At 39.8% G+C, this 23,120-nt stretch overlaps 1 protein-coding gene across 1 annotated transcript in view; it reads left to right on the top strand.

Annotated features, from left to right (window-relative positions):
* Positions 1-18,446, top strand: part of ATG10 (autophagy related 10) — a 90,643-nt gene extending 72,197 nt beyond the window's left edge. Inside the window, exons 7-9 of the mRNA XM_062018335.1 lie at positions 15,232-15,329; positions 15,607-15,726; positions 16,122-18,446. Coding sequence (XP_061874319.1) covers positions 15,232-15,329; positions 15,607-15,726; positions 16,122-16,143 — 240 coding nt within the window. The 3' untranslated portion in view covers positions 16,144-18,446. The remainder of the gene's footprint in view (positions 1-15,231; positions 15,330-15,606; positions 15,727-16,121) is intronic.
* Positions 18,447-23,120: the final 4,674 nt, after the last annotated feature.

Genomic DNA, 23,120 nt, shown 5'->3' with positions numbered 1-23,120 from the left:
TGAACCGCTGTACTAAGAAATTAAGAGATTCACTCTAAATCAAGCAGAAAAAAAAATTCTTGTGTCTCAGATGAGTTCTCTACTTGCTTATAAAGGGGAGGTATGATGTCTTCTTATTTTTGATGTGTTTGTGCAAGACCTGCTTTGGAAGGCACACTGTGTGAATGCCTACAGGCTACCTGCATTGCTGTTACAGATAGACATGGGGACTCACATCAGGGCACAGACCATAAGCTGACCACCTTTTCAAGGTGTAGTTTATGCAAATGCCCATTGACGGAAATGTGGGGATTTTTTTCCCTGTAGGGAGAGACAACACTCTGAGAAACATGGATTTCTAAGTCTATGATGAAGCTGAGTAATAATTTTATGAATTTTAGACAGAAGCCCTTGAACATATGTGCCTGAGTCCATTTTTTATCCTTACCACTTGTGCAGATCCCCATCTTAGTTATTTTGTGCCTCTGTGGAAGCAAACTAGCAAGAGAATTTTAAAAGCTGAGGAATGAAATTGATCACAGTCAGTATCAAGCATCACCAAAGATTTTAACAGTGTGGTGTTGTCATAAACTGTGACCTTCCACTGAGAACAAATTCATAAACACAATCAAGTGTATGTGTAAGGCTTAATCAATGCTTAGTGATCATGGAATATAAAGTCAAACATCCAAGGATATCCAAGAAATCAAATTGCATTATTATGAGAGGCTCAATAGTTTAAAAACTGTTCAGTAAAACAAGAATGAAAGCTTGGTCACTTGAAGATCCTGAAGTAACAGTTTAAAAAAACCTAATCTGCAAGTCAGGACTTTGAAGATTATGGAAGTTACAAAGCACAAGTGTCCATGCATCCCTCCCCTCCTGCCCTTTTTAACCAAAACTGTCCAGATGCAGTTACTTCCGTTACCAAAATGTGACTTAAAGGTGTGTGTGCAGGACAGTCCCCTCAGCCATGGGAGTGAGTATGTTTTGTGTGTGGTCCCTCAGTTCTGGATTTGCCAACAATAAATCAGCATTCTTCTTGTTTAGCACTTCACTGTCACTCCAGAAAAAGACATTAATAGGATTTGATACTGGCAGCAGTTTATAAAAACAGTAGAAATCTAAACCTTAGGATTATATTAACTCAGATCTTCTACGAGTCTAGCATTCTCATCCTGGAAGGATGCAAAAACCTTCTGGATTCTTAAGAATGAGAAGTTTCCTGTGGTTGCTTTGGTTGTGTTGTTCTTCCACTATCTTCTGCTAAAACTTCCTTTTTTTCATGAGCTTCTCCATCATGGCACTTCAGAAAAGATAAATCTAATGGTCTAATTTATGAATAGCGATCTGTGCAAATACCCTTTCCTTCAAAGTGTATTACTCCTTAGATCTGTTCCTGCTGTTTTATAACCTTGCCTAAATTCTTAAATACAAGAGATCATTGTTGTCTGTGTGGTGGTCTATTAAAAGACTGTCCAGAGTACTTCAAGTCTTAGATTAAAGGCTCATCCGATAGTACAAAGATGTGAACTGTTGATACCAATGCTAGTTGAGGACCAAAGGTTTCCTTTGTCATTCTTCCATGCGTCTTCAGGTGTAGACTATTCAACACTTTTCTGAGTCCTCATCTACAATGAGTAAAGCTATTTCCATTTACTAATGGCACTTCTACTACAGAAAGGAATGTTAGCAGCTGTGTCCAACAAAGTACTGATCTTAAGTTTCAGAGTGGTAAGTGGTTAGGAATTCTGTGTCTGTTTTTTCCTTAGCATTTATTTCCTAGTTTCAGCTAAATGAGGTGTTCTTCTGTCATTTGATGCTTAGCAGGTAGTTGTAGTATCATCTCTGTGTTATGTCCGTTCTGTCATATAGAAGGTAGTCAATCTAGCCTAAACTACCCATATAACAGCACAGAACTACACTATTTCTATATTAGTCCAGAGTCTGCTCTTTTTCAATACATAGTGAAGAATCTGGAAGATGTATTCTTTATAGTATATATATCCTGTCCATTACCTCACTTAATTTATAGCAGTGTTAACAGAAAAATCAATAAACATTATTTCTAAAATGTCAGGGATGTTAATAGTGTGATTTAAAAGGAGAAAGGTTCAAAACTCTGAACAGAACACATTGATATAATGTTGTAGAGCACATCTTGCCGAAACTGTGGTAAGGAGGATTTAAATCATTATGGCTCAGTCATCTCGAAAAATGTGTGTAGGTAGCTATTCTTAGACATACAAATCTTTCTTGCCATATTGTGGGATTTTGCTAAGTGGGAGAGGCTGTATACACTATATCTTAACAGAAGGTTGCTAAGATGGCTTTTAAATCATTTTGAGTCATATCAACAGTTGCTATGGATCCCTTGCTAATATTTTTTTAAAATTATTAGTACAACTTCCCGAGGAAGGGGAGCCTTACCAGTGTAGATTAGAAACCTGTTTAACGGGGAAAGATCTAGGAATGGGAAAGCTGGGTGGATATTTATTTTCAGCTAAGAGTTTCTGTGATTTATTGAACTTCTGTGGTTTAAACCAAGCAGTAGTATAGTACAAGCTAGAAAGTAGGTTTTATTTTAAAATGAAGCATTAATTAATAATATGTAGCTGCCCTACAGTTTAATCATGCTTTTCCTAATAAGTTTCCTAGACGTAAACCTAACCCAACTAATTTTTTAGATGAAAAAGACCAAATAGTGGACCAATACTAACGGTGTATAATAAATACAGACACTAAATAGATAATTTACATATAGCAATAAAAAGCAGTAGGAGGATCCTTGCCATTTTCTGGTGCACAATTCAGGATGGAGTTTCATGCCCTGGTGCTAATGTTGCTTGAATTGATCAGTTATTCTGAAATGAACACTCAGTATTTTCCATGCAGATATGTAACTTACAATATAAGAATATTGATTTTCTTGATTCTTTTTTACTTCTGTAAAAAAGCTGTTTCAGTGGCTTTTCTTCCACAGAGTTTCCCAAGCAGATGTTTTGTGCAAGAAGTTGTAGCAGCACCTTTCCTCCTTGGTCTGGCCTTTCTCCTTGTAGGGTGATGTAGTTAGCACTTCTGTCTTCCCCTGCCATGACCTCTAACAATTCATTACTGGAATGAAGCTGATTACTGAACATTCCCCCTTACTGAATGCATTTGTAAAAAAATCTGAAATAAACAACAACATTGATTGCGCAATAGTGCAATAGTGAAGTGGCTATCATGCTTCATACGTTCATCTCCTTTTGAAAGACAACTGGTATGGTCACAAGGCTTTGAAAACTTTTATAACAGTTTCCCTTTTTTGTTTTCTGCAGCAAAGGCTTTTGGTCAAACCCTTAGTCATTGTTTTTGTTTGATTTTTTTAAAGCATGGTAAGTGCCATTTAAATGGAAGTCAGGTATCCAGGTTAACAAAACCCAATTTATACCTAAACACCTGTGCTCTCAAGTTGTGAAAGGGGATGGTATCAGCAGTTCAAAAGCATTTAGACAAATTCATGACACCACTTGTCCATAAATGGGTACAAAATTATTGTTCAGGATTGTGTCCTCCATCATCCTTAATAGAGCAGACATGCTCATTACAAGGGGAGTAAACAACAGAAAAAGGCCAGACTCATGTTTTCCCAAAATAGCCTTTCCAGCTGCTGCTGTTGGAGACAGAACAATCCGATCAGTTACTTCTTCACATTTTTAAGGTAGTCTGAGGTTCAAGAAAGAAAGTGAACTCCTTTAAGAGGATGAGTTTACTCCATATTGTTGCATATGAAGCAGTATAAAATCTCCAAGGCTCACAAAACCACCTGAGAGCCCTTGAATCTGGAAGTCAACTGTAGTCCCTTTTTGGCTCCTCTTTTTTGTATATTGTATTTCTGACTGCCTAGCAACCTGATTCAATACTAAGGAGACAGACCACCTGAAATTCCCCTGCAGAATGGAAGCTATGGCTTCTATAGAAGTGATGAGTTCAAGTTTCCAAAAGCTGGAGCTCTTCTCTGCTCTCAGAAGAGAGCTTGGCATTTCAGTCCTGTATTGACCAAGACACTGAAGTGATCAAAGTGTTTTTCAAAATGGAAGTACCAGTTTCATCAAAGCATTTAGCTGTAGTGCTGAGGCCTTTCAGGAGACACTTTCAGTGTCCTTTCTGTGTCCCACCTTTGTTGTGCCAGCATTCACTGTTGTGGTGGTTGCTAATCCATGTTCAAACCTCTGATTCTACCTTGCTGCCTGTAGAGATCGTTGGGCAAACTTGTGACAGAATTGACTTTTAGGTGGGACAAAGTCTGTAATCAGGGGAATTACCATGAATATATAAGCTAGACATTGGATATTCAGTCTTGGTAGTGATTCAGAGTAATTGGTCCACAAATGTTATTTCAATTGATAGTTAATATAAGATGCTTTGTCTTGAGGATGGGAGCACAGACATCTGCCACTACAGGGAGAGATGAGGAGCAGACAAAGCCTTCCCTCAGCCTGAATTCAAAATGAGAGCTGGATCACAGTTCTGTGGACACGTCATTGCTTCCTTGTATTTGATATAGTAAAATTAGTGACCTACTGCTGTGCTGCAACAGAAATTTGTTTTCCATTCATTACCTTGTGGTAATTGTCTTCTGACTGTTCAAGCTGTCAGTCATACTACCTTCTCAATGAACTGTAAAAAAAGAGGTAGGAATATATGGCATCCCATTTTCTGGTTACAGTATTTCAAACTCACAAGTCTTCTGAAACCGCTCTTCCCAATATCATTTTATCCAGGAATTCCTGAGATTATAAAATGAATCCTTTTGGGGCACATTTGTCAAATGCCAGTATGAATTTTTTTTCTTAACTTACCATTTTTTAATCAGGGTAGGAAATCTGTCTCTGATATCTTTTCCATACTTCCACAGCTTGTTGGATCGTTTAGTTTTGCACCTTAGATGAATCTCTTCACTTAAGAACAGATTTTTAAATAGTAATTAATTAAGACTATATGCTACATAACTAAAATGGTGACAACTGAATTAATCTTATTTTGGCAAGCATGGAAGAAGAATCATCTGTTTATTTTCTTAAGAAAATAGCTGAGATGCCATTTCTTGACAATATAACTATGGACCTGCCAATTTTTAAATAGAAAGTTTTCTTAAAGACTCCTAAATACAAGTTACATATTTGTGAGAAGCTTAAACTTTAAAAACATAGTTTTGTCTGAGCGTCACCTAGTGCTTTGATTCCTCTTGTTCTTAAAATTAATGATTCAAACCTTATGTTTTATATGTAATATACATATATATCGTCAGTGTTGCCTGTTCATGATTAATGTTGTGCTTGTTCTGCATTACCTCTTAGGTATGCCTTTCAGTGATCATGTGTTAGCTTTTCAATAGCTTTTCAAGAAAGAATAAAATTACCAATTATAAAAAAGGATCACCACTCCCTCAAAACTGCAAATATTCTACAGTCAGGCAGTTTTGGAGGGTGAAATATTCAATAGGTCTTGGTTGTCTAGTTATTATATTTTGTATTCTATAGTATCAAGTATTACAATAGTAAGTTTACTCTGCACAAAAAGTGCATATAACCATCAGCTTTTTAAACAGTCTTTTCTTGTATCATTCTCCTAGTTACAAAAATCATTGTATAGAGAGTGCATTTATCTTTTGAATACATCTAAAGTAGGAAGGGCCTAAAGATGCAGAATAAACTAAAGTAACACCTCTAATTTAAACCCATTTCGATGTGCTACCCTTGGAAACACTTCTGGAGAAACGTCTTTGTCTGTGACTTTCTAACTTGTATTGTACATTATATAAGAGAAGTAAAGCTGTCTTCAGAGATTGTGGATAGAGGTATTGTTCCTGTTTTGGATGCATCCTGAATAGTTCTGATAGCTTTAAAAATGGAAAAGCAAGATTGTTGTTTTTGTGGCATCAAACTGTAGACATATTCATCTGTCATGTATTCAGCAGAAGCTGCAGCTGTCAACACAACTTGCAGTAATTTAGCGACGTAGAAGTGGTATGGGCATGGAGGCCATGAAGACCGAAGAAAAAACCAGGGTTTTTGTAAGCTCTAATCAAGAGGTGGCATTCAGACTATGATCAGCCAAGCCTAATGACGTTTAGGATGTCCTTTACAAAATGAGCAGTTTGTGCTATGAAGTGTTTGTTTCCTCAGAACATGCATTTCTACCTTTGTGGCAATGATGAATTTGAAAGAGCAGGTACAAAGTGGTAGGTGTGGTTCATCTGACAGAAACTCTGGCCATGTTAAGTGTCCTTTTATGTTTGTGTTGTAGGATTTGCCAAAGCTACTCCATTTTCCTCAGAAAAACTGGAATCATTTGATTCAGCTTGGACTTCATATTTGATGAAACAAGGATAGGATTCAGCTTAGCTGCCTGTATGGAGTTAGTAGTAGTAGTAAAAGTGTTAATAAAAACTTGTCACTACAGTTAGTTGGTATGTCTTTTGAAATATGCAGGGAACAGACACATTAAATCACAAGGGCAATTGCAGCTGCTCATCTGCAAAGAAGAACTCAAGTATAAATCAAAATCCCTCGGCTGCGTTCTCCTCCAAAAAGAGGTTCAGTAATGACAGAAATTTGCTGTTTCGGTCTAGTTTGCACTTCTTTGTCTCATCAGGGTCCCTTCAAGCTTTCCCTTGCTCAGTACCATTACAGATTTGATTGTCTAAGAAAATGCAGGAGAATAGCAGTAGTTGCACTTCAGCAAGTCATTCTTCAACAGCTGTCACAGGCAGAAGTAGGTTGTTTCACCTTCAACGGGCTTAGCAGTGAGAATCCTTCTCTGGATTTTATCGCAAAGTTACAGAAACTTTTATCACTTACATCAGTAGGATAACTTAACTTCTGCTTGTAAATTGAGATCAAGGTGACTATATTTTCTGTCCCAGATAATAAACTGTATCCCATGCCCAGTCAGGTAAATGGTGTTTTTCGAGTTGATGGCTATTAGAGCAAGTACATTTTTTTCAACAGCTATTTTGCCCTCTCTGAAACTTTTTTGAGTTATAATTTCTCCATAACCAACACCAATCCTGTTACCAAAACATTATTTTTATGAAATGTCTGCATGAATGTCAGTAGGATAGAAAAACCCTGTACAATTAGTATCCTAACAGGAGCTTTGTTACTATGATCTATAACTTTGACCAGGATGATAAGTTTCCTGTTTAATTACGATTCCTTAACATTACGTCTGCACAATTCCATAATAATATTCTGTCATAGTAATTTTGTTATTAGAGGAAAATCTTGTGTGAGGTGAAGGGGAGAGACAGAAGTTTGGAACATTTTTCTTGTGACAGCTGTTGCTGTGCCATTGCCTTTGCAAACAACATTACTGGTCCGTGTAAACACAACATACCTATACTCATCTGGATTCTGTGCTCAGGCTTAAAGTCTCCCTAGGCTTTATTCATAAAAATGTTACTCACCTTTTACACCCAAACCTGAGCACATGTGTAGTTTAAACATAAAGTAATCCCTTTGGCCTCAAGTTGAACACAGTTTTAGTTCTACATGTGCACAGTTACTGTTCTGGTGGTCAATCAGTCAGCAGTCAGTCACATGAGCAAAATTGTATTGCTTTCTTTCTGAATTAGTAGCGTTACATTTTATTAGCAAATAAGTTATTATTGATGTATATAAAAATGAGTGAATAAGAAGATAGACTGTGAATTCAAGAACATAAAACAGTTACAGGATCATAATCTACAATGTCATAATCTTGGGTGAGGAGTTTTTACTTAAAAACAGACATTTGTTTCAGTGCGTTCAAAAATTGGTGAAATGGGAAGAGTACGCAACTTCTCTATTCATTCCACCACTGTTTTCCACTTCTCTAAATGAAAGAGTTTATGGAAAACATATTTTATTAATTCTGCCTTCTTTTTTCTCAAATTGATGATTAGGATTGTGAACACTGCTGGGAAAGTATTTGAAAATCATTGGTCTCAGCTGTGGTGTTTGGTGGTAGTATCCTGCATGAAAGTTGAAGACTCCTCCAGGACTTTATTTTTGCAAAACAACATCATGCAAACTGGACTGGGGAAGAGGCAGTTTCAGTATCTTGCAGTATCATAAATGGAGAGACCATAAATGTTATGATGGATGCTTGAAGGCACTTTAATGTAGCACTGGAGAAAATAGAAGCCATTACTACTGGAAGAGCTCCAGTTATGACAGAGAAAATAAATGGTGATGTTACAAGAGATGTACTGACAACAAAATACCTGCTGGCTGGGGAAGAGAAGAGCAGAGCACAGTGCGGATACCTACAGGCAATTACTGTTACCTGAAGTAATGTTTATTTTTAGTTTGAATCTGACATGGATAGTATTTCCTATACACACTGCTTGATAAAATGACATAATCCAATCTGACAGAAGTTTTAGACTTAATTATGTTTGTATTTAGAAGCTACCCAATCTTCACTATTGTTCATATTCATGTCTTAACATTTCACTGTGCTATAGGCACTGCACAGGAAAGGGGATAAAGTGAGCTTTTACGTCTTAACTCTTGATGACCCTGTGAAGGACAGTCCGATTTCATTAGTAAATGATGACAGGACAAGTGAAGGATGATGGTAGATAAGCCTTTGCATCCCTCATGGACTTTATGGGAAGAGGCTTTCTTATACCACAAAGAAATGACCATTGCTGAACTGAAATGTTTTGCAGTCCTCTGGGAGCATGTAGCATTCATTTGTTTGTTGTTGTTGCTGAGGACTCAGGCACGTTATCTAACATAAACCTCAGTGAAGGAGGTTTAAGATCACCAGTTTAACCTCACCACTGAGGCAGCTCAGCACCTGTGCACAGTTGGTTGTAGGTGCACAGCTAATGAGTAGCAACATGTTACACTGACAGGGCTCAGTCAGATTCAATCTTGTGTAGCATTCCTAAACAAAATTACGATAATTTTCAAACTACTCAAAGAAAGATTTCACATCTTTCATCCATCTATCCCTTGCATGCTCTTGTATGGGAGGAGTTGAAGAAACAGCTGCAGAAACACCCTTACAAATCTTTCTTGAAGGCACTTAGTAAAGAGATCTTTCCACAGAAAGTAAATGAAGCAACATTCTGAGCTGTTTAATTCAGTGGAGCAAGTTGCTTTCTGTAAAAATTCTATTTCCCCTGAATAGTTGGGTCAGTCTCACAGGCATATGAAGGTATATGATGAACTCTGGTGTATGGAGCTGAACAGACTGTGTTATGAATCAGCCTTATATATAGATAGATATAAGATCATAGATACAAGAAAATAATGTTGTTGGTTTGAAATAAACTAGATCAGTGTGTTACTGTCAGGAAGAGTTGTGGGCAACCTGCAAATGGGTTCTTTCTGTACAATGCCAGTGAGTAATTGTGAGAATTGACTTGAAACTTCCACACATCACTCCCTAAAATGCATTGGTACATGACCAATTAGAAAGAGATTAATTGTAAACAAAGAGTGGATCTTTTTTATACTACTTGAAGTGGTTGGGTTTTTTGCATGAACTCCTAGTAGGACTTATGTTTTCCATGTTACTGGCTCATGGATCAGGCTAGCTGAAGGCTAGTATTGCTGCCATAATATTTGGCTCAGAATGCGTTTCACTGCGTGTGGAATGCCATCATCCCACCAGATAACTGCAGCAGGTAGTAATTATGTTGATGAAGCTGATGCAGCACAAAGTTTCATTCATTCTCACACTTTTTGATAGTGTTTGAGAAGGACTTGGTGTTCATTGTACTGCAGACAGATGCAGAGCCTTCTCTCAGGGCATGCCACAAGTGGCAGAAGTGCGAGTTTCCAGTGTTTCTTGACTTCAGAACTGACCTGCAGGGACTGCCACTATGGTGACAAGGTAAACCACCAACCTCAGTTCTGGACTCATCTATAGTGACTGCCAGCAAGGGCACTAATTAATGGCACTTTGGCTGTGGGAGTCCTGACAATTGCATATACAGCCGTTGTACAGTAATGAGTTCCAGCTACTGCCAGCCGGGGCCAAATCTGAACTGATGACCTGTCAGTGAAAGGCTCTGTTAGCCCATTGCCAATTCTGAAGTCATTCAGGGCTTTGATAACTCTTGTGTTTTTATTGGCAGCTGTCTGATACTTCCTTCTCAGAGCTGCTGTGTCAATGATTTAACCTTGAGTATACATTAAAGCCTTCTGGGGATGCCACTACATACAGGGTTTGGAATTTAGGATTTGACTGAATCAGACCTGATGCTCTCAGAGCATTTTCCCTGATGCTCAACAGCTCTTCTGCCCTGCCTCAGCTTTCTCCCTTTTTAGAGGCTCCTGCTTAATGGGTCTTGGCTCGGGATTTCTTTTAATCTCCTGTGCTTTTGCAGTTTTTCTATCAGTGTGTGACATACTCCTGTCTTTCAGGTTTTGAATAAACAGTGTGACATTTGTGCAGTTTCCTGCTTTTGTTTAGGGTAAGAAAGACACATGCAGAAAGCCTATTGAAAAATTCCAACTTTGGACACAGCTGTTTTGCATGACATCATGCCTGTGGATTTGCAGTGGTGAAGGATCTATGTGATAATGAACTTCAGTTTCCTGGATTAGAGGTAAACAAATAAGTGACAGTGCTCAGTTTTCAAACATACCCTGCTAAGTGGAAACAAAAGCAACTCTTCCTGAATGTGCAGACATGCAGCTTTAATGCACATTCTCAGAGCCTGGCCAAGGAGCAACATAACTAAACCCCTGTGTCATTTCATTGTTGCCATTCAAAATTCTATGGATTATAATGAGATTTACACCACACTGGCACAGCTGTTACTTCAGGTTGTACATGAAGCAACTCTTGCTAATTTGAAGAACAAGGAGACGAGCTAAGAAGAGGGTGTAACTAACCAAGACCAAGTGTCTTCTGAGTCTTCGTATCAACCCAGAAACTGATGGCTGAGTCCTGTAGCAAAACCTTCTCCCTTTACATTTGCTGAATGGAGAGGGAAAGAAAGCCCGTCTACCTCTTCAAGAAGAGTGGAGGAGAGATTGCAGGAAACTTGAAGTGTGATCAGATTTCACCTCTATCACATGCTTATTAAGTCATAAATTGGTGCCAAAGGCGATGGCACCAAGGGTGTTACTCTTTTGAAAGGGTAGACTTGATAGAATGTAATCTAACAAGAAAAGCTCGTAGGTACATCAGTGATAAAAGGAAGACTGAGGAAAATGTGAGCCCTCTCTGTAAAGAAATGAGTGACTTGCTTAACCAAGATATGGAGAAGTCTGAGTTTTTTGCTTCAGCTCTCGCTGCCAAGTGCTCCAACCACACTGGCCAAATTGCATAAGGCACAGGCACAGATGGATAGAATTAAGATCTTACCACTGTAGGAAAAGAGGAAGTTTGAGAGACCATCTAGAATTTAAAGGTACTCAGGTTTGTAGGACCTGATGAGACGCATCAATGGGTTCTGAAGAAACTGGCATGTAAAGTGGCTAAGCCCCTATCCATTCTATTTGAGAAGTGGCAGTCTGACTGGAAAGGGAGAAACATAATCCCCATTTTTAAAAAGGAACAAAGGAAGACCCAGGGAACTACAGGCCAGTCAGCCTTACCTCTGTGCCCAGCAAGATGATGGAGCAGATCCTTTTGGAAACTCTGCTGAAGTACATGGAACATAAGGAGGTGACTATTGACAGCAAACATGGCTTCTCTAGTAGCAAATCGTACCTGACAAATTTGGTAGCCTTCTACAGTGGGGTTAAAGTGTTGGTGGATAAGGGAAGAGGAACTGACATCATCTAACTGGACTTACGCAAAGTGTTTATCACTGTCCCACACAACATCCTTGTCTCTGAATTGGAGAGATGTGAATTTGACAAATAGAGCACTTGGTGGAGAAGGAATTGACTGGATGGTCACACTCAAAGAGTTGTGGTTGACGGCTCAATGTCGAAGTGGAGAGCAAGGATGTGTACTGTATCTCAGGGGCAGCTATTGGGACCAGCACTGTGTAACATCTTTGTTGGTGACATAGACAATGGGACACACCTTGTGCAAATTTGCAGCTGACACCAAACTGAGTGGTGTGAGTGACACGCCTGAAGGAAGGGGATGGCATCCAGAGGGACCTTTGCAGGCTGGAGGAGTGAATCCATGCAAACCTTATGAAATTCAGCCAAGTGCAGGATCCTGCATGTGAATCGGGGCAATCCCAAGCATAAATACAGGCTGAGCAGTGAGGAGATTGAGAACAGATCTGAGAAGAAGGGCTTTGGAAACTGGTAGGTGAAAAACTGAGTATGAGCTAGCATTGCATGCTCACAGCCCAGAAAGTCAGCTGTATCTTGGACTACATCACAAGAAGTGTGGCCAGAAGGTCAGGGAAGGGAATCCTTGCCATCTTCTCTGCTCTGGTGAGACCCCCTTGCCGTGCTGCGTGCAACTCTGGGGTCTCCAGCATAAGAAGGACATTGAGCCATTAGAGTGAGCCCAGAGTAGGCCATGAAGACAATCAGAGGATTGGAGCACCTCTGCTATGGAGACAGGCTGCTAGAGTTGGAATTGTTCAGCCTGGAGCAGAGAAGCTTCCAGGAAGACCTTTGAGCAGCCTTCAAATACCTAAAATGGCTGAAAAAGCTCGAGAGGGACTTTTTACAGGGGCATGTAGTGGTAGGACAAGGGGTAATGGCTTCAAACTGAGACAGGGCAGATTTAGATTAGATGTAAGGAAGAGGTTCTTCCCTGTGAGGATGGTGAGGCACTGATGGCCAGAGAGGCTGTGGCTGCCCTATCCCTGGAGGTGTTCAAGGCCAGGGTGGATGGGGCTTTGAGCAACTTGGTCTAGCATAAGGTGTCCCTGCTCATGGCAGGGGGTTGGAACGAGAGGATATTGAAGATACCTTCCAGCCCAAACCGTTCTGTGGTTCTATGAAAAACTGAGTAGCAATGCAGTCTGCATTTTCATTGGGACATCTAGTTGTTAAAATTTAGAATTTTATTCAGTGTCATTCTGTCATGTTTTAAGAAGAAAGACTAAAGGAAGAAAAAGAAATGCAGGATAGAATCAACTACCAGGTGACAAGATGGTTGGGAATGACTTCAGACTGAATATTCAAGTTTGGGAATTATCTTTATGCTTTGTTCAGAGTGCTAAGTCACTTAAAGCCCAGATTCTCTTCAATGCTCTTTTCAGGGATGGTGCATCCCCCTTACACTCACTCTTTGTGTAAGAGGCTTGGCCAAAATTGATGCTTAATCTTTTTTTTTTTTTTTTTATTTGCTTAATAGTTTTGTAAATATGGTTAATTATCTTTTTTTTTTCTGTCTTTGAGGAAAACCATTGGCACAATCTGTGTTTTTGAGAATTATTTGGAGACTGAGTGATCCAAGCTAGCAGGTAATTACAGAGGATTTTAAATTCAAACTACCACTTTTTTTCAATGGGAAACAGCATCAGTTCACTTTTAACAACAGCAGATGGTAGCATTCTTGCACAAGTTATCTGTTTTCACTGAAGAGTAAAACAAAGCTTTCTGAACATTATTTTTTTTATGTTCTGAAGCTTCTAGAATGTGTTTAGAGTTTCTTAGATATAAAATGGTTGATCCTCATGAGTGCATTTTCAGCAGAAGAACTACACGTCCTTCAGCTGTGAGAGATCCTGTTTAACATTTAATAGTTTTGAACATGTCCTGTTTGCAGGACGTGACAAGCTAGGATTTGTTTTTTGTTTCTATGCAAGGGGTAGGAGAAAGAGTTTTTATTGTGTGGAGTTTTTATTGTGCATCTGGAAGACTTTGTGAACATTTTTGTTCTTTAGGCAATTTACTGTATGCTAAGATAAAATGCCACTGCAGAACTAGGGGAGTCTGGCTACAGTGGTGAACAAGAGAAATCTGTGTCAAAGCAGAAATGTAGTATTCCTCTTTTTTTTGTTACCAAGAAACTGAGCCATCAAAAGCAGCACATCTAAGGATAAAAAGCCCATCATACTAATCATAGTCAGTCTCTGCTGTGACTCTGGAGAGTAGCAGATTGCAGGGGACCAAGCTTGTGTGGCTGAATGGGGAGCACTCTGCAGAGGTGTTGATGCTGCTGCTTTCTCTGCCATGGTCCATGCCTGCTTCTGCCTAGCTCTGTGCGCTTCTCAGTGCCAGCAGAGCCTTGGGCTTAGTGACATCTAAGCACAGTCTCTGCTCAGCTTTTAACAGGCTATCATGGCATCCTATATTTGACATCTTTCTTGTCTGAAGTCCCTTTCAAGCAGTTCCCTGCTGTGCTCTTATGCCCCTTACTGTGCATGAGGATGAGGTAGGATTTGGATATTTTGGTGCAGAAGTACTAGCAGTGACCTCAGCAGCATTAAGGGAAAATCACTTCCCTAGGGCATGGTCCATGAGACAAGCAGATATGCTAATCTCGTGGTGTCACCCATGTCAGAGCTGATGAGATCACTCTTATGGCTCTGCAACGAGTGTGAGTTTGATTAAGTCAGAACACGTATTCTGTTCAAGTGCCCGCTGGAGATGAAAGTGAAAGCTTTATGGAGTGTTGTGTTGGATTGAGTTTTCGGCAGCACCGTGTGCAGTGTGAAGGTGGAAAGGAACAGATGGAGTCTTATCCTGTTGCAGGGAGTATGTCTGACTGCAAACTTAGCTCTCACTAGACGATTTGCTTTTTTGTTTTTTCCTCAGGACAGTTTTGACTGGGCTTCTCGAAGAGCAGCTGTTTCAGGACCTTTTTCTGTACAATAGCCTAAAATGAGGTTATGCCACCTAGTGGAAGCTAAAGCTGCCTTGAGAGCTCTTCCTTCTTATTCCTGTCACAGGCTCCAAATTAAACCCTGTTTATTTCCCAGCACCAGTTTGAGAAGATAGAAGGATAAGGGATCAAGATTGTTAAATAGCTTTTTCATGGTATGGATTTGTTTTATGCGTTACATTTGATCAGATACTTGTTTACACAGTAGCTCTAACTACTTTCCTTCAGGTAATGCTGATACAGTAACTTGAATAACTTTTGCAAACCATTACACTTTAACTAAAACAGTGACATAGCCTGGTTGATGATCTTATTTCCCTTTTAAGGTTGGAGAATATGATCTCAAGTATTAATTCATCAGTGACCATTAGTAGAAGAGCAGTGTGAGTTAGGTTCTGAAATGAGAAAAGTAACATCAAGGATCAATTGGACCCTGCTTTGTCTTGTCCAAATACATATGGTGACTTTTCTGTTTTCTTCTTGCATAATAAACCAAGTTATATTCCCTCTTAGGAGCATCCCTTACTTGGGCAGCCGTTTTTTGTTCTGCACCCTTGCCAGACAAATCAATTCATGTCTTCTATACTGAGCAGCTCACAGAAACACAACAGGTGAGAAACCCTACAGAGGCTTGCAAGATTTTATGCAATGCAGCTAAAAGTAAGTCAGATGGGAAGTGGAAATAGTCAAAACAACTTACTTGGTCCAAACAGAGTAAAATTCTGCATTGCCATCTAAGACCTGAAAGTCTAAATGCATTTGCTATAGATAAAGTGGAGGAATAGCCCCATCTGAAGTTATTTTGTGACTGCCAAGAGTGTCTGAAGTTCAGAAAAGGTAGAGATAATATGTTCATGGTACTCATTTGTGGTGTCTTTTTTTCCCTAGACACACAAATTATATTATATTGTGGCTCAGTATTGTAGGCCCGGTTGTGGGTCTAAATCTGCCCCTGAGTTATGCAAAACTAGCACCTGAGCAGAACACAACTGCTGATTCAGTTGAAAGGTAAGAGAAAATTAAATCATCTTTTTACTCTCTCATCCTCTATGAAATTAAAAAGATCAGATACATAACTGCCACAACTATTATCTTCTCCTTTGGTTCACTTTATTTAAGTCTCACCTTTCCATATTTTGCTTAAATGGCTGCCTTACTGTATTACTTATTTTGCAATGACACTTTGCACTGAGAGACATGTGCTGACACCCCTCATAGCTGAGAGAAGGTCACTGATGTCCTGGAGTCTTTCTCAAGTGTGTGAAAGCTTTTTACAGTGGCCACTCCATCATGTGGTCCCTTCCAACCCTACCATTCTATGATTGTGTGTGGTTGGTGGTGTGATCTAGCATAACTCTGCTACAATTGTTTTAATTTAATCTCTTTTTTTCTGTTTGATGTAGTCCCTTCAGACCTCTGAGCTGAATGACAGGTGATAGCTGGTGTAAAGCTACTACAGGCTTTCCCAGGGGTTGAAATGAAAAAAATGAATCCTTCCCAACTGGTCAGCAATGCCATGTGGAAAGACGAATCTTCATGGCTTTTTCTCTCGCAAGAACTTGCCTGTTGAAGAGGATGACCTAAGAATTGACTGCAGTTGTGGCAACTCTGAAGCACCACCAAGACCTGAACTGCTTTGCAATTGCCTTGACCTTCTGAAGCCGCTTGTCTCCTACCTCTGTTTTGCTGTGGTTATGGCCTTAGTAAGACTGCACACAAATGCACAAGCCTATGGTTCCTTGATACTAAGTTATGATGCTGGGTTTGGATCCATCTGTAGAAAATTTGCACTGCCTGATAGGATATGTACAGGATATGCAGGATGTGGTTTAAGCTTGTGGCAGTCAGTGCATGGGCTGAGACTACTTTGCCTAGGGACCACCTTCTTCAACACAGCCTGATGCGTGGTCCACCCTCGTGCTTCACAGCACACACAGGATATCTTAATCCCAGGACTGAATAATACCTTTCTGAGAATATTTTGTGTACCTCATGCTTCAAGGAACAAACAGGGTCAGGACTGTAGACAAAGAGGGCACTTGCAGCCTACATCTGAGTAAGCACATACAGTTCTAGAGTTCAAGGTGCCTAATGCTATTGCATGAGAACATCTGGCTTTTCCATGTTTCACTGCTTCCAAAGGAAGCTTTGCCATACCCTGTGGGAGTTACCGTTGTAGTATTTTTCATTGTACCAGTAGTTGTTCACAGGTTTGGTCCTTGACCTGCACTCTTCATGCAAGCCTCCTCTGACAACTGCTGTTCTTTGGGCAAGTAGCAAATGCATGGTAGTGCAATCAGTGAAATCCAGATTAGAAGTAACTTCCATACAAGTTGTCTTGGATTCATTCCCAGTCACATTTTATTTGTAGTATAAAACAGACTACAAGCCCTGAGCAGTTGAGATAGAATTACAGATTTTACTTTATGTGTTCAACATGTCGCTTGCATACAGAGTGCAACGTATGCCACACCAGAGCTGCAAGTGTGAAATGCATTGGGTTTCAGTTCCTGGGTTTTCAGACATTTTGATTTGTTGCAAATTTTTAACTTGGATTGCATGTTATTGGTGGATTGGAATACAGTGCAGTCTTTTAAATTCCATTGGTGCCAATTCTTTTGCCAGCCATTTGGAATTAATAACAAAAGCATATCGTTTGTCTCATTCTGTATAATAACCTGAAAAGCCTTTTTCCATGTAAGATGTATGAAGTACGGCCTTCCATTCATGTGCTATGGAAGTACACTGCCTTCAGTAACACTTTCAGTAACATGTTTGATGATTGCATCCATAGCCCATTTTCAGATTTAAGCGAGACTTACATGAGAGGAAAAAAAACCCTGAACCAGATAACAAGAGTTCTAAGATCTGTTAAATGTTTATCCCTGCTCTGTGATCTTCATTTGTGACACATTGAAATGCATAAAAGCAATCAATCAACCCTTCTCAGCTGCCTGATTCCTAAGCAGTTCTACATCAGCTTCTCCTGCCTCTATCCAGCATATTGTCACACACTGTGCTGGCTAGTCCCAGGGGCCTTTGTTCCCAGTATAACTTAGAATTGGCCTCAGATGACTTTAAATAAAGTAAGATCTGAAATAGTTTGTCCTGACTTTAGCATTAGGCAGGTGGGAAAGGTTGATGTTGTTCCCTGTAAACCTGCATCACTGTATCTGAGGTTCAGTTATGCACATTTTCCCAAAGCATCACAGATGTTGCTTGGTACTGCACCAAGGGCTGAATTTACAGACGAAATTCCACTTTTAATATGAATAGAATACAATCCTGAATACAGAATGGCTTTGGAATAACTTATGGCTGATATGGTAGTTTTGGTATTCTCATGTAGTGGACAAGAACTGTGGAACAGTAAAGTAGAAGAAAAGAGCCTGGAACAACTTTGAATATCATTCTCAGTTGTTAGACCTTGGGAAGATTCAATTTCTTAGCTGCTGTTGTGCAAAATTTACAAGCATGGTTTCAGAGACATTTCTTGGAGACCAGCTGTTCCTCTTTCTGTCTTGGAAGCAGAAACTGCAGTACAACATAATAGGATTTTTCTTTAGTAAGGAACGAGTTCGAGTTTCTTCACTACAGGCAAAACTTCTCATTGCAGGTCTGTGAAGTGTCATCGCCCTACTCCAAATGTTAGCATCTCATCCGTGTGACACTACCTTGGACAATGTATCTTACAAATTGTAATTACAGACAAGAGAAATTAAATACGAAGTAAGTCTGGAAGAATATACTGCGGTTGTTTTCTCCAGTCCCTCAGCCTTCCATTGCTGCTACTCCTTCTCTGTTTTGTTTTTTTTTTTTTTTAAGAATTGGGAGAAAAGTGGAATTTGTGTGTAGATAAAACTAAATACTTTTCTTTTGCATGGAAGACATCTCCACACCCATTACGTTCTACCTTAATTTATCATTGGTAAACAAAATTCAGGATATATTTGGACAGGGCATTGCATGCTGTATGATACTTAAGATTTCTTCTGGCAGAGACAACCCTAGGCACTTGTCTAATGGATGGCTGCACAGAGTGGGACACTGTTTTGTCAGTGTCCTGACACTCTCATGCAAACTCTAGACATCCTCTCCCAGCGATCACTCTGCCTCCTGGATATCTTATAACCATACATTCATTTGGCTGGACACCCAGGTTGTTCCCAGTCTCTCAAGCTGTTTCCCTCTTGCTTCCTTCCTGCTGATAACACTCCACCAAATTCCTCTCCAGTGCCTGGAACTTATTTCCACAGTTACTGAGACACAATGGTGTTAGTGGGGAGCATTAAATGAATAAGAAAACTGACAGTTCTCCAGCCCTGCTACCACTCTCAAGTGCTGAACGCCATAAACAATGAAGTAATGGAGCAGCAGCAGCAGCATCTTTCTCAATGTGTCCCTGAAATTTGTCTAAGATACCGCTAAACAAAAATCCACCTGAGTACAAATACACTAAGCTTACATTGAGAAACAAATACAGAGTAACATCAGTATCTGGGATCATGGAGAGATACAGTCCTGTTTAAAAACCTGCTTTCTAATGACTTAAGCAGGAGATAAGCATCTGATTTCCCATTTACATCTATTCCTTAATGGCTTAGAGACTATTTTATACATAATGCTTGTGTACCAAAACCCATTTTATTTTAAAATCAAGTTAGTTGCAGCGTATTTTGTAATTTTATTTAGCAACTCTATTGAAGATTCTTAGATTTGAAGATGGATTTTGGCTACATACATTATCTGAAATCTTGCAGCTTACCAGAAAGAAAATTTCCAGTTCCAAATAGTTTTGAAAATTTGCTCATCTTTGCTAATATGGGAAGACATATTGCAGACCATTGCTGCTGGGGACTTCTTTTTAACAGAACTGACTCATACCTGCCCTTACTTACAAGAATCAGCAAGAAGAATTAATTTTATTTGTTCAACTAAGCCAAAAATATGCTTCTTTTTGGAATGCAATTACTACCTACATAATCGCTTATTTGTGTCAGCATGATCAGGTTAGAATTTAACCCCCATCTGGTCTGCCAGAAGGTTTGTAGTTGGTTGGTTTTGGTTATTAAAAAAAAATATTCCTTCAGTCAAATTTTCAGAATAGTAAATGTTGAGATAGTTAATTAGACTTTAATAGAGTGAAGTAATCAATATCAGTTCTTGTTGCAACTCCATGAATTTCAGCAGTTTTTCAGTATCTTCCACCCCCTGCCCCCCCCCCCCCCCCCCCAATTTGCTGTGATGGTGGCTTAATGAGATTATCTGGATATCTGTGTTTCCATCGCTTAGCATTCCAGCACAAAGGAAAAAGATTGCTCTTTCCTCTGAACTGTGAGTTACAATTATTTCCTCTAAAGTACTCACTTCTAGAGAACAGTATAAGTATGAATATCTGTGCATATTTTTAGTAACATGAAGGCTTTCGAAAAAGCATTTCACAGAGTTTGGAGCACTTCTTAGCAGTAAGTTCTTACCATCCAAAATTTAAAAATGTATACCTGAAGTTCATAGCTGCAAAACTATGTATTGATTTCTTGAAGAATTAGGAAGGTATCACGTCAGTTATCTTTATGTCCTAGATTTCATTAGAGTCTTGAAAAATGCCTGCACCACAAACAGGTCTCTTGATCTGGGAAGCCCAAAACTGGATACAGTACTCCAGATGTGGTTTTACCAGAACAGAGTAGAAGGGGAGGAGAACTTCCCTTGACCTGCTGTCCACACTCTTATATTGGCATTCTTGGCCATGAGGGCACGTTGCTGGGTCATGGTTAGTTTATCATCAACCAGGACTCCCAGGTCTCTCTCTGCAGAGCTACTTTTCAGCAGTTCGACCCCCAGCCTGTACTGGTGCATGGGGTTGTTCCTTCCCAGATGCAGGACTCTGCACTTGTCCTTGTTGAACCTCAGGAGGTTCCTCTCTGCCCAACTCTCAAGCTGGTCGAGATCCCGCTGAATGGCAGCACAGCCTTCTGGGGAATCAGCCAGTCCTCCCAGTTTGGTGGCCTCAGGGTACTTGCTGAGGGTACACTCTGTCCCCTTATCCAGGTTGTTGATGAAGATGTTGAACAAGACTGGCCCCAGAACTGATCCCTGTGGAACTCCACTGGCCACAGGCCTCCAAATCGATTCTGTGCCATTGATCACCACCCTCTGGGCTCTGTCATTCAGCCAATTTTTGATCCACTTCACTATGAAAAGAATCCCAGTAAGAAGAATTTCACCTGCAGTTGTCTGCAGTCCCTGAGGTTGAGTCTCTTTCAGAATATGTCACCTTAAAAAGCAGAGACCAGTCTTGATGATTTCTGCTGATCAAGTGCCACGGGTGATGATGCCGCTCCACTTTCAGAGGCAAGTAGAGCCCAAAGCAGGGGAGAATACGAGCTGAGCTAAGGTTGGAAACATTTTTGTAAAGTGGAAATTAACTAATCCTTCTTTTCTTTGTACCTGACCGAAATCAAAATCCTGAACTGAATTTTGATGGATTCCACCCAGGCCTCACTCTGCCAAGCACTGATTGGTTCTCCAGAGTTTGCGAGGTTCATTCTCCTGTACTGAACAGTCAGATACTGTTAGCCTTGTATGATTTGCCAAGTGCTTTAATGTTTACTATTACGCTTTGCTGTTGAAGTAGAGACATGGCCTAGTGTACCTGTTGCATAAGTTCGCCTCTTTGTGGATTCCCCTCTGTTATGGAGAATTTAGGTAGTGAAACGCATGGTTCCAACACTTTTTATTAGCCTTAAAACTTCTCTGGTAGGGTCTTGGCTCATCTTCCTTTGGCTTCTTTCTACAGTGTCCAGATAACACCAGTTATTCCTGGATATTGACAGAATCCGTGGACACATTTGCTAGAAGAATCTTTGTGCCCAGATGTTGACAAGGTGTCATGTGCTAAATGTACTCATAAAACAAATAAAAAAATACAACCCAATATGTGCAACTAGCTGTAATAACTGTGCTTTGCTTGTCCTGCGCCCAGTTCTGTGCATTCTACCTCTGGTAACTATTATGTCCTTTACCTTAATAACACTCACTTCTGCTACCCTCCGAGAGATTTTTAAAAAAAATACCCCTAAACCAGTGCCTTAGTTCACCCAAACCTGTAGAATGTACACATGCCTGATGGGAGTAATAAGCACTTGTGTTCTTCTATTCCATGTTTTTGATCTAATAAGATTTCAGGTGAATTTACTCAGCAAGATCTCGTGCGTCTGTGTAGCACCTAGACACCACTTAGGTATGCAAAGGCAGTAAGTGTTCCATTTTGCTAACAAGAACTCACTCAATCAGTTAAAAGATAAGTTTTCCATTTGTAAGATTTCCTTTGTTGAAGTCCACATAAACAGTTTTTTGGCTTATATCTTTTGTGGTTCAGCTTTTCCCCTCATTGTACGGACAGCAACATCTAGTGGCAAGTTTCTCTTATGACAATGCCCTACTTTTGGAAACGGGTCTTGCTCCATTTATCTCTGGGTAAATCATCTCCTCTGCACCCACGCTGGCTTTAGAATTTGAAAGGAATTTGAACATGAGGATTCAGGTAGTCCTCTTTGCTGGCTGCCGTAAAATCCTTTTTTGTTTTGTTTTCTTTTCCAAAATAGTATTAGTGGCAGCCCTATTAATAATTTTTGCCATGCAAGAGAAGCAAATAAATAACAAAACCAAATAGACTTGGGTTGCTTAAATAACAGAACCATAGATGCTGATTTTCTTAACTGAAGTAATGTATCTGCTGTAGGAACAGCTGAGCTGGAATTTGAACACCAGCACTTGTGTAGGATAACATTTGCATACATAAGACTATGGTTTCTGTGTTAAACTAGCTGGCTAGGATATGTGTCTTCCACCAGTAACTGCTGTCAGATCTGAGCTGTGTCATTTTTCAGTGTTCATGCCACAGCTTCCAGTCCTCATCCATGATCCCCCTAAAGAAAGTGGTGACATTCTGGCTGTTGTGTATGTAATTTTGTATCCAAATTCTCTCATGTGTACCTGCAGCCAGTTTGATGTATATATTACTAGTAAATATAGCTGTAATGGTGGCAGCCAATGCTTTCAAACATGGGTATACGTTGTTCTGCTCCTAGATGAAGACTGAATTGCAGAGGCCCCACAGTAGAACGTGCATGGAACTCGACTGTGTGCTACCTCCCATCACTGCCTATCTATTCCAAGTTTCACAGAAGCATTAGCCAGAGACACAGCAGACGTGGTAAAGGACGTATCTGGGATTTCTGGGCATACAATAGCATGGTTGAAATTATTGTGTATAAACAGTAGCTTTGATTCAGAGAAGCTGTAAGAAATACTGGGCAGATGTAGAAGATACTCAAAATCCATCCTCATAAAGTTTTGGGTGAAAAGAGAACACATCCAGAACATGCATATGGTTGCAT

This window comes from Colius striatus, chromosome Z (assembly GCF_028858725.1).
Source record: "Colius striatus isolate bColStr4 chromosome Z, bColStr4.1.hap1, whole genome shotgun sequence".
Classification (NCBI taxonomy): Eukaryota; Metazoa; Chordata; class Aves; order Coliiformes; family Coliidae; genus Colius; species Colius striatus.
Note: the sequence above shows the minus strand (reverse complement) of the source record. Positions and strands in the feature narration are given on the sequence as shown.